We start from the raw sequence: 13,633 nt of genomic DNA, 5'->3' as shown, positions 1-13,633 counted from the left end.
ACTCATAGTTAAAGATTGCATTAAGGACTTTATTTATTTATTTATTTATTGTTTGTTTGTTTGTTTGTTTGTTTGTTTGTTTGTTTGTTTGTTTGCAGGGTACAGCAGGGGAGAAAGGAGAAATGGGTCTCCCGGGCGATACAGGAAAACCGGTAAATTTAATACAACGGAAAAACGTTGCGTTAAGGCAAACAAAATACTTGGTGTTTATATCACAAGTCGACTTTTAGGAATAATTAACATAGCTACCTCGAGAGGTACAGAGTTCAGTTGCATCACACCTTATATTTTTTCGTTCTGCAACGCATTGTTTCAGTGATAATTGTACTCTCAAAAAGTACCTAAAATACTAGTTTTGCTGCGGATATTAAGCCTAATAATCAAGAATCCTCATTGCCTTTCAATACCAGGAATCGCTGTAGTTGTAGCGGCGACTCTAGGGTAACTTTGGAGACCGTATTTCTCATTTTTCAGGGTGACCCTGGATTGCAAGGTCCTCCTGGAATGCGTGGACGTAATGGAGATGACGTAAGCGATATTGATGAGCAATATTATGGTTGTTGTCGGTGGTCTGTTAAATTTTCCAGTGTCATTTCATTCTTATGAATGGTTACATTGTATGTTCTATGCAGGGGGCTCCTGGTCCCACCGGCGAACCTGGAGAAGAGGGGCCCGCAGGAGAACAGGTAATAAGGCCCAAACATAACGAACGAGTGAGCGAGTGTGTAAGATAGCGAACATACAAATGTCAAATAAACAAACAGACGAGCGAACGAATCGATGAGTGTGCAAACAAGACCATCACCAAGACCAATAACAGCTATAAGAACGTGAACAAGAAAACAGTAATAACGACAGCAACAGCTGCAGTAACAACTTCAACTTCAACAGATAACTCGTTTCACTCTTTGTGTAAATAATTTAATCAGTTTTGATATCTTCAGTTTTATTGAGATGATATTGTATATATTTATTTAAAGCAATCAATCCATCATTTATTGATGGATTGATTGTTTTATTAATTTATTTATTTATTATTATTATTATTTTTTACTGCAGGGACCAGTCGGTATTCCGGGAGCACGTGGGTTACCAGGAATCAAGGGCGACAGGGTAAGTTCAGTATCCTCTCAGCAAAGCACCCGGACTGCGCACTGTTTGACGGTATTTTGACAAAACAAGTGTTCCCAGGTAACATACAACACGATATAATTAACATTGCAATCTTCTCGAGATATTTACTTAACAATGTATGTTACTCGAATCAACAATGTGATTAACACTTAGAATGTTTGGTACAATACTTTTTAAAGTTAACTATCGTCTTTTGTGACTACAAGTAGTATATCCGAGATGGCTAAATTAATGAGCTATGAATACCGAGCAGGTTTAATGAGATGCGGATCACGTAGGTAAATGTAGGCCGTGTAGTGATTGGTTATGCAAGCATGGATTTGAAGACTACATGTGTGATTAAGAGAGTTGTGAGTATTGTAGTGGAGGTAACTGACCGCCCAACCATCCGGGTGGTGTCGCACTTTTATAGCGAGAGAACAAAGGCCTGGCTCGTGCACCAATGAGAAAGCACTGACGTCACCGTCAAACGGGTCAGACGGGTTTTGAGACTGAATGGATTTGATGATTTAAAATGGCGGACACATCTTGTCAGAGGTGAAGACGGTTGAAGAAAATAATTCAAAAGTACATAGCCTCCTGCTTATAACAAAATGGCGTGGAAATAATCATGAATGGAATAAAAATTGAAACACGCGTGTATAGAAAAACACTGGATCCTCGTTGTATTTCAAAGTTAACACGGATAAACACTACAAAGATCGCTTGCTTAAAACAATGACCCACCATTTATACGCCATATCCTCTACAACTGAAGCTTTCAATGAAGAATGCGTTAGATTACGTTCCATCTCTACTCCCTTGGCTGTGCTATAATCCCACTATGAACAATTGTATTCAGCACATTTCATCGGGTGTAAAAGAGTCATTCTCCCCTCAAGGATTAAACATCAGTTAACACGGTTCGAAGACAAATGCGTGGTCTCAGTCCCAAGATCGGCACTAAACTACAACCAGTATTTGTCAGCAGGAAATTGGAACAAAATTTCCAACCCAAAGAAATCAAGTCTCCAATCGTAAATCAACAATGCGTGGTCTATTTGTTCTGTTTTGTTTTTAGATCTGTGCGGTGCGATGTCGGATGCACATTTCGACACCTTCGCCAACATATTCAAAATAACAACTCGATGATTGGAAACAAATTTGGAAGCTCACGGGGCCACAATCCTCCCCAAAGAAAACCAGTCTCGCATACTCCAAAAGTGCCGTTCATCAAAGAACGTAATCCAACTCACAGACTGACTCCATGCGTTTAAAACTCTTAGTCCGAAAGAACATTCTTACAACTTTTATTCCTTTGTGATTAACTATTGTTTCACTTAGCATAGATACAATAATTATCAACTCACATTTTGACTTGGTAATGACTTTAGCTAAACGTCGAAACGCCGTCGTCTTTTTAAACATAATTTTCTTAATACGTTGTTCAGAAATATTTTATCGCAGCTTTTTTATAGTTAAATGTTTAAAAAAAAAATCGCCATTTCTTCGTAATTCAAAAGTAACGGAAAGGAAAATACTAAAGAAACAAATACTAAAGAAACGAATACCTTAAAAGGAACAGCTATTGTCGTAATTTTAAGACAATACCTGGCAAAAAGTAACCTAATGCTCAGTGCTTGTAACAAAAGAACCGCTCTCGATGTCAAATTTTGTCTATGTGGTTGCTAACCTTATTAAAAAAAAAAAAACAAGAAGACCTGTTAGATCTTATAACCGCGCTTTTAAAATTTAACTGTGTTCTTAGCACTACAGTGGCAATGCAGTGCACATTCCAAAGCAGTCCTTGATGATTCATTGATTACTGTAGACACCACATCCCTTGATTAACACAAACTGTATTATTGCACCGTCAGTCGTACTCGTAGCCATTGTGAAATCTCCGATGACGTAGTGTTCTTAATCTGGAACTTTCTTCGGGATATGTATGGGCATGAACGATACGAACGCAACAATAATAACGCTATTAAAAGTCAAGATTAAATTTAATTGGTTTTTCAATGAGTAAAAGCTAGCAAAGTAGTCACAAGAGTCACATAATTCAAGAATTACGTTATTCACGGTTATCTTTAGTACGGTGGTTATTTCCCTACCAATGACGTAATCCTTGCACGTTCTGACATGTTCTTTGCTTGGCTTGCAAATATTTAATTTTCCTTCCGATCTATGAACTCGCTGCTATGAAACAGCCAAAGAATTTACTTCATTTGCCTAAAGCCACAAGAAATACCAGCAAAACTGCAAATGAATTGATGACCGTCGCTTCTGCCGAAATAACCTTGCAAAGGAAACACCATCTTATTTGTCACCTAGGGAAAGTGAAAGCTGCAATGTTAGCGCATTCCATGGCTGACGTAATACTTTTTTTATCGTGTTTATTATTCCATTTGAATCCAACGCTTCGATAAAACCAAAAGAAAATATATTTTACCCACAACAAAGAAAACAATATCTGTAAAATTGTCCGCGTATTAATGTTTCAACAGCTTTTGGCGAACAAACACCACACCTTGCGTGACTTGAAATTTGGCCGAGCGGAGGTCTGCGTCTGGTCACCGACAGAAAAAAAAAATAAAAATAATAAACCACGGGTAGATTATGAACCGCGCTCGGCCCATGGCCGCGCGGTTAAAAAAAACATCTTTAATTAGCAAACGTGAAATGCAAGGGTAAGCAATTAAGGAAAATGTTTAGAACTCCTTCGTGTCTAGAGTGCAGGTGAACATTTGCCTAAATTAACATTAACATTAGCATTCCGCCGGTTTGACCGTGACGTCATTGTTTTATCATTGGTTACTAACCTTTCCTTTGTCCCTTCGCTATCTAAGCACGATACAATCCGGATGGTTGGGCGGTACGTTCACTCCACTACAACACACACGTCTCTGTTATAAAACTCAAGAAATATGCCAGTTCCTCATTATTCAAAACCCAGTGGTCTATGGTTGGAGCCCTGACCGGGGACATTGTGTCGTGTTCTTGGGCAGTACACTTAACTCTCACAGTGCCTGTCTCTTCCCAGGTGTAAAACTGGGTACCGGCGAACTTAATGCTGGTGGATGCTGGTAGCATTCCATCTAGGGGGCGCGGAGAGTAGAAATGCTCCTAGTCGCTTCATGCTACAAAAACCGGGATAAGCTCCGGCCTGATGGGCCACTTGATTCGTATGCCGAGTTTACCATACGATGGCTCTGCCGTTGGCTGGCATTTAGACTGTCCCGTCAGTTTGATCTGCCAGTCTGATCTGAAGGCTGTACACTGATTCATGTAGCCTACTAGAAGCGAGATCATTTTTTTTTTTTGGCCGAAGGGGGGTGGGGAAATAATGTAGCTGTTGTACAAATGACCCTCCCCATACTGATATCAGGAATTGTTTGATTGTTATTTTAGGGAGAACAAGGTGGCCAAGGAGAAAGAGGAGATCCCGGCCAACTGGGAGAAACGGTTTGTCCAGGCTACCTGGTCTTACTAATAAGTTGTTGTGTTTATAATTCAAATTATGAGGAAAGACCATTTTCCTCAGGGCCAGCTGATAAGAAGATTGTTTAAAATACTTCCTTGGTAGTACAGTGGAAACTCTCTAAACGGACACTCTCGTAAGCAGACATCTTTACGGACGACCGCCTTCTCAAAATCCTATTTGAACTCCCATACAAACTCTGTATTTATTCATTCCCGAAAGCGGACATTCCCGTAAGCGGCCGGGGACACTTTGAGGGCTTACGATTTAGACTTTTCGTTTGTTTTTAAGCTCCGGTAAGTTGACACCCCAAAGAAAATCCTATGTATGTCAGTCGCATAGAGTTGCAAGTCAGTACTCCAGTTAGAATCCGTATATCGCATAACACGTACGGTAGTTATCTGTATACTGTTATTGACAATATAAGAAACAAAAAAATCATTTGAAACGGTGACACTTTTGCATTCCCAATGTTTATTGTTAGCTGGGTAAGCTGCCGTAAGCGGCCTAGTGGCCGCGGCTTACGAGAACCGTTCTCCTAAGCGGCCAGCTCCAGTTAATGGTTACGGACACCTTTTTCGCGCCCCGAAGGTGTCCGCCTACGAGACCTTCACTGTAGTTGCATCGTGCGGTATTAGTTATTCACTGTGGTAAGCATCTTTACATCTGGATGGAAATACCGCACTTGACGTCACAAGGAGTAGAGTAAGTCCGTTGTGAAAAACCATTTCGTTACAAAGTTGTTGTTGTTGTTTTTTTTTTTTTGTGACATTATTAGGGAAGCGATGGTCAACCTGGACGAAACGGCAACGATGGGAGAAAGGTCAGTTTTGAGGATTTGACATCTGGTTTGCAATCCATAAAGTTAACGTGTTAAGGAGAGAGCAACTCCTGCAAAACCAACGTTGGATACCTGTTTACGTTTAGCTTACGTGAAAGCTAATTCAATTCCATAGTTATTACTGATTATTTTTACTGTTATTTTAATCTTTAGGGACAGCAAGGTCCACCAGGCCCAGGTGGACGGCCGGGAATGCCTGGAGCAGCTGTAAGTTTACCTGAATAGCAAAATTCGACTTGGAAATAAAGCTTCAATTATACTAATGTTTTAAGCTTAAGCTTCAACACGCTTACCCTAGAACAGAGAAACTTTTTGCATCATCGTCTAGAGGGAATTAATGAGACGTCAAGACTCTGTAATTTTCGGATTAGTTTCTACAATCTAAATTGAGGCTTACATTAATTTTTTAACCAAAGACGTTTTAGCTTAATTTGCTAATCCTTCCTATGAATCACCGTGATTGATATCGAACGTTTGTAGAGAAGATGTCATCTTCCATATATTACTTTGTCTTGATAAGTAAGCTTTTAATCGTAGACATTGAAGGAAAGCTATTGAGAATCAATAAGTCAGGAGACCTCGTAAACCGAAACATTTTGTTTCTTTCCATGATAGGGAAGGGAAGGTTTGAGGGGCAAACCAGGACCAGAAGGACCAGCAGTAAGTTAAAAAAAAAACTCCTAGTTATGGTGTTTTAATTGTCTGACCTTGCTCTTAAGGTTACCTAATGTTAAAAGGAGGGTAATGTAAGCTGCGCCTAACGAATTATTCAATAACTTGAGTTAATTTGGGTGCAAACTTGAAGCGCAAGCTGTGTAGCGCGAGGATTAATTAATGTAAATATGTTAGAGCGGTTTTCATTTGAGTGCCGAAAAGTAATTGGTTTTGATCTTACTACGGCACACGATTGGCTTAAAAAACTCGCGCCACTTTTTTATCATCCAATCAGGAGTAACACCAAAACCAATCGTAACTCGTTTGCACTCATTTTCCACTTAGAGTTTTGATTGGTTCAACGTATTGTCTTTGTCTTTTCTGATTGGCTAGAGTGAATGCTTTGCGGTTTTTGTTTTACGACACTCACTTGAAAACCACTCTAAAAACAAATAAAACTGTAGACAAAACTGCACAAAGGTTTGAATGTTCCACCTACATTTAACGCAATTTTAACCTCCATAGATGGCTTCAGTTGTGTGGATATTGGAGCTAAAATATAGGACGATGACATATTTTTAGGGTATCCCCGGAGAAACTGGTGAATCAGGCACACCTGGGACTCCCGGACTCAAAGGTAACCAAGGTCCTCCGGGCATGCGCGGTCCACGTGGTTTAGTCGGTAATATCGGACCTACTGGACGTGACGGAGAGAAGGGAGATATTGGAAATCGCGGTCGACCAGGTGAACCGGGAAATCCTGGAGCTAAAGGAATTACGGTATGGCACAAAAATCCTGTATGATATTGTTTGGTTACAGATTGCGTGAAGTGCGGAAGCCTCGCGTGAGCAAACACGTACGGATCTCTAGGATTGTATGTTGTGCCCGTGGCCGTCTGTTCCTGCTTCTAGTCTTGCAGTGCTTGTTCCCTCACATGACGTTGAGAGATCTCAGGTCTCATCTTCTGCAGCTACAGTTTACCGCCGACAAGTTTCACTGAATTGAACTTACTATAAGTCCATGAACTTCAACGGTGTTTCTCAAAGCTAATTTTCATTTTTAGCAGCAATGCCAACACGAAAAAAGATCTGTTCAAGCCTGGACAATTTGCCTACAATCAAGATCATTCCCCATTGATGATTATTTGCTAGTTTTGTCAGCTGACAGCCTGACACCGGCCATGCGCAGACTCGTAGTCATGGTCCTAGCCTTATAACCTCCCATAAGCTCCCATAAGCTGAAACCTCTTCGTGGTGGACACTCCATTATGTTAGTGGAGTGTCCGCTTGCGTGAAGTTGAAGGCGGAACTCATTCTTTGTAATTGTTATGTCAGGGTCGTCCAGGAAATACCGGTGCAAGGGGAGATCGTGGACGGAAAGGCACCGCAGTAAGTAGTGTTTTGTTCAGATATTTACTGCTGAAGAGATTATTGTTTCCGAGTTATTAAGGTGACCGATAGACATGTTCAAATTCCCATGAGATTATCAAGGCCATTGGTCACAAACTGTTAATTTGAGGCTGACCATGCACAGAAGGTCAACGACAAGCGATTTTGTAATTAATTAATCTCTCCTGTTCTGCTGAAAAGCCAATAGTTCATTTTTCTCTTTGCGTGTTTGTTCTGATCTCGTCCGTTTTTCAGGGAATTGATGGTCAACCGGGCAGAGAGGGACGAAGAGGGGAGAGGGTAAGTGTGCAATAGTAATTTAAGAGTCTCGAATTTTTTTCCTACGGGGACTTAAAAAATCAGGAAGAATTTAGGAAAGAGTCAAAAGTTCTTTGTTTTTGTTTGTTTGTTTGTTTGTTTGTTTGTTTTTTTCTTCTGTAAGACTACGATGGTTTAAAATGCCAGTGTGCGAGGCATTACAAAATTTACACCTATTGTCACAAATCTGTATTAAAGTCATCGCCATTCAAGTTTAATACAAGTTCTATAACAACGCAATCGCAATCCTGCTCTAAGCTCTGCATCAGAAGTGCTAGCAAATTGCAAACCAATTCGTAGTCTTCTTCGCAGCTATAATTGTAATATAGGTTCAAAAACCTCGAAAGAAAATCTGCCGCGGTTAATTGCAATTGGCTTAACAATCATCATTTTCAGGGTTCACCGGGAGCATCTGGACCAAGAGGAAGAACAGGAGCGAAGGGAGATCAGGTGAAGTATATCACCGCAATTTATGATGAACATGGCAAAATTTCTACTGAAAACGCTCTTGATAATAGTAATATTTCGCATTCCTGATTACCATTTTTCAATATTCTCTTGTTGAATGGTTACAAGACAGGATAAAAGGGTGAGAGAGCTAATCCCCGGTACAGGCCTTATTTTTAAGGTAATCCATTTTAAGTTGTGTTTAGATCTCACACGGTTTCGAATATCGCAGGATGGTCTAGAAATAACCAATCCCGTCACGCGAATTTTGCTTAAGACAGCACAATGCAAGCGGTTTAATTTTACACATTTTTATCTTACACGATAGACTGTTCACAGCCCTCCATTTTCTCGTATTTTTATTTGATGGTACGCGCAGATAGAATCGCGAGAGAACTGGACGCCAGCGCAAAACGGAAGACTTGACTGGCCACCCCCCACCCCCGCGTGCTTCGCGCTCGCTTCGCTCGCTTTTTCTTTTGCGTGCGTAAATAGAGAGGCTGTGAACAGTCTACTTCCACGAAAGACATCCCCACAATTTTATATGGGTAATTAACTCCTTATCCTTCATCTTTTCTTGGTCTTTGCTATTACATGGACCTCTCACATCTATATACATACTTTGTGATATCTTGACTCTGATATCAACCAAGGGTCCAAGAGGGCGAGTTGGACGGCTCGGACCAGCAGGCCTACGCGGAAGAAAGGTATTTTCCACGGTGTTCAGACCACCCAGAAAACAACATACATGTAACAACTGCATACTTACAATCGTGGACAAAAGACGTTGGGACACTGGTGTAATGCAACGAGTTATGTGATTTTCAACTGAAGTTTAAAAAAGCGCAACTACATTGTTTTAAAAACGCGTTGCTGTTCTCCTCTGCCACCCAGTTCAAAATTTAAACTCAGGAGAAATTTCAGGTACTAGTATGTGGGGATGTATGTGGGGCTGTGATAGAGGTTTGGCAGGTGAAGTTAACTGTATTCGCGTCGGGCGTGTGTGCAAAAGCCCCAAAAGTGCAAATTTGTCGCTAGACTTTTGTCCATGATTGTAAATAAATCTTTTGATCAGTCGTGACCCTGGTGTTTATTTATTTATTTATTTTTTTGTTTGAAATTAAAGATGGCTTACTCAGTGCCTGAATTCGCCGTAAACATTGTCTGCCTGTGAATTTTAAGTATTAATTAACTATATTTTTTTATAGATTTTGTTGGTAAGTTGTCGTATTGGGGCTTGGAAGTGCGCTTAACCGGAAGAGATTATTTTCAAGCTTGAATTTCGTAGCTCATTTTACTGCTGTCATTTTAGGGTTCGCGAGGACGTCGTGGATCAAGAGGAGTTCCGGGTGACACTGGACCAAAGGTAAGGGTACACAATGGCCAAGCAGACCTTTCGAGCGTTACTCCTTCGTCAGAACAAAATATTTGCTGTAATTTGCTTAGACGTGGGGCTAACACGGCGGTCTATTGATTTACTTAAATTCCAGTTGATAAGCATCGAAGTGCTTCGCTTTGCTGTCGGCGCAACCCGTAAATGCAGTGAGACCATTTTCTCCTTGGTGGCAGTGCTGCAGCCAGAAGAAAATAATTACTGAGGCAGTGTCCATGATTAAATTAGATCTTCCTAGATATTTAGCAGTGTTTTACTTTCCCACTTCAATAAGAAAACCAACAAAAACGAAAAAAAAAAAAAGATGAATGAGGAAAGTGCCTCGGTTTGCCTCATACTGGCAACGGCCCTGAGTGGGTGCAGCGAAGCAATCTGAATTAGGTTGCCAGGAGACCAGCAATACGTCACTTGCAAGGAGAAGACTGATCGTGGTCAGATCTATCTATTCATTTGCTTTTCTTTAGGGTCCTCAAGGCGAGAGGGGCTACCCCGGTGCAGTTGGCTTAGCGGGACAAAAGGTACAATGTCTGTTTAGTCACTATAGCTACATCTCACCTGTTAAAAGTTTTGTCCATAGAGCGGTTTTCAACTGAGTGTCGTAAAACCGAAACCAAACCAATTTTTTTTCCATTCAGACTTCTCAGCGAATTTCAAACCATAGTAAAACCGACACCAAACCCAAAGTAATTGCCTGATTAATTGAAAACCGTTCTAAACGTCTGTTGTGTTGATTTTAGTGGGATGTTACCTTCGGGATTATATGCCCCGCGTTTCATGTCTCTTATGACATTATCGACGAGCATATTGCTGCACTGTAATTCATTTTACCAACCCACCCTATACATTATATTGGCATTCATAGTACTGTTGTAAACACAAGGATCAAGTGTTTGAGTTTTGACGTACGGAGGTGTATTTTGTTAGGGTCATTCTGGATTGCCTGGTTTAGACGGAACACCTGGAGTTAAAGGAGATCAGGTGAAATATATTTAAGTAATAGAGAACTTTTTCCGTATTTACATAGCCTCATCTTAACACAAGGGGGGTTTGGATAATTCGATGCAAACTCTCGACTGTGTCTTGGGTTTGCATAACTTTCGAGAATTCTCCCAGCCACCAAGTGTTTAGATGAGGCTATGTAAACGCGGAAAAAGTATTCTATAACTTTTTAAAAATATTTCTCGAAAATACGCGCGAATCTAAAGCGGCACAGCCGTGTTTACACACTCTTATCTAAAGACACCTACCGACCAGTGAGAGCGCGCGTAGTAGTTCTCTCTTTTTTTATAATTGTTAATAACGAACCCAACTTTTCAACTCAACGTTTTGCTGAGTCTAAATCTCCTCTAACGACAGAACTTTAATGTTGAACAATTTTTTCAAACGCTGGCCACATCTGTTTCTCCTTTACGTCTAAAGTTATCAGTTCAAAATGGTTGGTTTAAGCTTACCGTCAATCGCTGCTACAGACGTTCGGCACGTTAGTGAAAGTATGAATCTATAATCTGTCATTATTAATCTTCTTTACTTTGTATTGGCTGGGAGAAGCGGTATTTCTTGATAAAGCTATGCATCCTACTCTGAATTTACTTTATGAACAGCTGCAAACGCCTAGCCCAGACAGATCTGTCAGTTGTTAAATCTTAAATACTTTTTCGTTAGGGTTCCCCTGGAGAGCCTGGAACTCCTGGAAGGCAAGGAACGAAGGTTAGAAATTTCCTGTTATGATTATTTTAAATCAACTACATTTTACAGCCATATTTGGAACGAGTCATGGCAGGCGGCCGAAACCGAGAAACAATTAGTAGGCCTACATGTTGAAATAAAACTTGACATGTTGAGTAGTCAATACTTCTACTTACAATAACACTTGAATGTCTTAGGTTTGTTTGCCTCCTTGTCAATCTCTGCCAATATTTGCAACTTTGTTATTAGTTTATTAATATATTACTTAGGGATTGCGTGGGCCACCAGGAATATCAGGAACTCCGGGAGCGGCAGGACCAAAGGTAAACTGATACGGGTACCAATAAATAGCGCAGCCTCGTTACCAGGGTCTCTCTTCTTCTTGAGAGAGGTTGTAAATAGCGCTCCCGGTAGGAAGTTTTTATGTGTCCTGAGAGTTACTCCACTAAAAACCAGGCTGGTACTGTGAATGTTACACTTTGCTGTTAATTAAAAGTTGAAATAGGGGTGAATAGTATAACAACTGACGAACGGTAATATTATTGTGGCTGTAAACATTTCATGTTAAGATAGCGTAGGGTTGTTCATTAAGAGAGAAAGGAAGCGTTCATCGGTTAGACCTTTCTTGAGGGTAAGGAATTGGTTATAGTTGTTTGTTCGTTCCTTTGTTCGTCTCTTCGTTCGTTCCTTCGTTCGACCGATCATTTGTTTACTTGTTTGTTTGTTTATTTACTTTGTTTCACTTTTTCCAGGGTCTCCCAGGCGAGGATGGTTCTCGAGGAAGAGCAGGAGATCCGGTGAGCGTGCTTTACATTGTTTTGAATTATTAACCCTAATATAAGCAACTGATCAACTGAGGAAGATTGACTTCGTGAAGCACCTAATTCTCAGAAAAAGCGGTCAGCAAGAAAAATTATCAGCGCGAGTTTGAACAAGGAAAGTTAGAGTATGTGAATTAAAAGAACGAGACAAATAAGTGTACTTAATATGTAGCTTATGATAGATTGGAATCAAATAGTGTACTAATTAGATTTGCTATTCTTGCATAAAATTTTAAATTTTCCAATGTTCCTTTGTTAGGGAAAACCTGGGACCCCCGGAACTCCTGGCTTCCAGGGAGCTCGAGGAATCACGGTAACCAAGAAAATAAACACATTTAATTTATAACTTCTATATGAATAAAGGGTTATTGACTTGGCAATAAAAAATCATGTTATCCCTTGCCGTTAATTTTTAGCTGAAGCTTAAGCGGGTGAAAGAAAGACAGTAGTTTGGTAGTAGCTCTCAAGAGGATTAACGAATATCCCCTCTAGGCTCTTGACCATCATGTGCTTTCACAGATCTAGCCTCCGGTCTGCTCCACATTCTGTTCCCAGCCTTTAATTTCTTGTTATTGTTAATGTAGTTTTACAATGGATTTTTTATTATCAAACGGCGGCTATGCGTTCTTCGCTCATAACCAATATGTTTTCCAGCCAAATTAATAATTATTTTGACCCATCAAACTGAGCTACCGCTTACAACAAGGCCCATGGTTCGGTTGTATTACCAGAAGCCTTAATGGGTTCCGAGGGATAACAAAAAGGTGTTACTTACCACAGTAATAATGATAATTATTTTTTGTAAGGGAGAACAAGGAAAAGAGGGAGCATTGGGCGCTCAGGGACCAAGAGGAACAAAGGTAAAAAATAATAAACTCCCATGTGCCGAAGCATCGCAGGTGACAACTTTCATGGACTTAATTTTGTTGGGGAATACTGTAGTTAAACTGTTATTGCTCTGAGTATATTGTCAATAAATCATCTGTACGTCGTCCTTAATTAATTAGTTTAATAATAGGGACTTTCATATGGGAGCATGAGTGCGAGACTTAGTGCGGTTTCATCTTTGGAATTTCAATTCAGTGAAGTTCCCTGAGCCCTTACTTCACCCTGTTACTGACCTCTTGAATAAGGCTGGGACTGTTTGAATGATATCGGCGTGTGAAGCGAGATAATCGAAAGCCGTCGTGAGCACCAGGTTTAAAAAGTCGTACTCTTACTTCAGTCTGCAATTGCCTAATTAGACTAAATGGTATTAAAACAACAATAACAGCAAAACGTTATTCTTTCCATATTATAACAGGGGGATCGTGGCGCTAAAGGACCACGCGGCAGTCCTGGAAGAACAGGACGAGCGGTGAGTGGATAATTCGTGTACGGTTAAACGAGAGATGTCAACGCACGTTTTTGTTATTAACCCTGCTCTCCCAAGAAGAATGTGTGTTCTTGTAAGGGATGAAAGAGAGAAATGCAATAGAGTTTTCCTGCGC

General features: G+C 40.4%; 1 protein-coding gene across 2 annotated transcripts in view; it reads left to right on the top strand.

Moving 5' to 3' along the window:
* The window catches only part of LOC145486216 (uncharacterized), a 40,001-nt gene that overhangs the window by 4,683 nt on the left and 21,685 nt on the right, over positions 1 to 13,633 (top strand). For both annotated transcript variants that reach the window (XM_081464833.1, XM_081464832.1), the window contains 22 exons: positions 99 to 152; positions 475 to 528; positions 633 to 686; positions 1,060 to 1,113; positions 4,525 to 4,578; positions 5,373 to 5,417; positions 5,589 to 5,642; positions 6,051 to 6,095; positions 6,672 to 6,869; positions 7,425 to 7,478; positions 7,734 to 7,778; positions 8,193 to 8,246; positions 8,897 to 8,950; positions 9,556 to 9,609; positions 10,101 to 10,154; positions 10,561 to 10,614; positions 11,299 to 11,343; positions 11,592 to 11,645; positions 12,075 to 12,119; positions 12,403 to 12,456; positions 12,950 to 13,003; positions 13,447 to 13,500. In XM_081464833.1, coding sequence (XP_081320959.1) covers positions 123 to 152; positions 475 to 528; positions 633 to 686; positions 1,060 to 1,113; positions 4,525 to 4,578; positions 5,373 to 5,417; positions 5,589 to 5,642; positions 6,051 to 6,095; positions 6,672 to 6,869; positions 7,425 to 7,478; positions 7,734 to 7,778; positions 8,193 to 8,246; positions 8,897 to 8,950; positions 9,556 to 9,609; positions 10,101 to 10,154; positions 10,561 to 10,614; positions 11,299 to 11,343; positions 11,592 to 11,645; positions 12,075 to 12,119; positions 12,403 to 12,456; positions 12,950 to 13,003; positions 13,447 to 13,500 — 1,263 coding nt within the window. In that variant the 5' untranslated portion in view covers positions 99 to 122. The remainder of the gene's footprint in view (positions 1 to 98; positions 153 to 474; positions 529 to 632; positions 687 to 1,059; positions 1,114 to 4,524; positions 4,579 to 5,372; positions 5,418 to 5,588; positions 5,643 to 6,050; positions 6,096 to 6,671; positions 6,870 to 7,424; positions 7,479 to 7,733; positions 7,779 to 8,192; positions 8,247 to 8,896; positions 8,951 to 9,555; positions 9,610 to 10,100; positions 10,155 to 10,560; positions 10,615 to 11,298; positions 11,344 to 11,591; positions 11,646 to 12,074; positions 12,120 to 12,402; positions 12,457 to 12,949; positions 13,004 to 13,446; positions 13,501 to 13,633) is intronic.

This window comes from Orbicella franksi, chromosome 5, assembly GCF_964199315.1.
Source record: "Orbicella franksi chromosome 5, jaOrbFran1.1, whole genome shotgun sequence".
In the NCBI taxonomy this organism is placed as follows: Eukaryota; Metazoa; Cnidaria; class Anthozoa; order Scleractinia; family Merulinidae; genus Orbicella; species Orbicella franksi.
The sequence above is the reverse complement of the archived record's forward strand: the minus strand, read 5'-3'. Positions and strand labels throughout refer to the sequence as shown.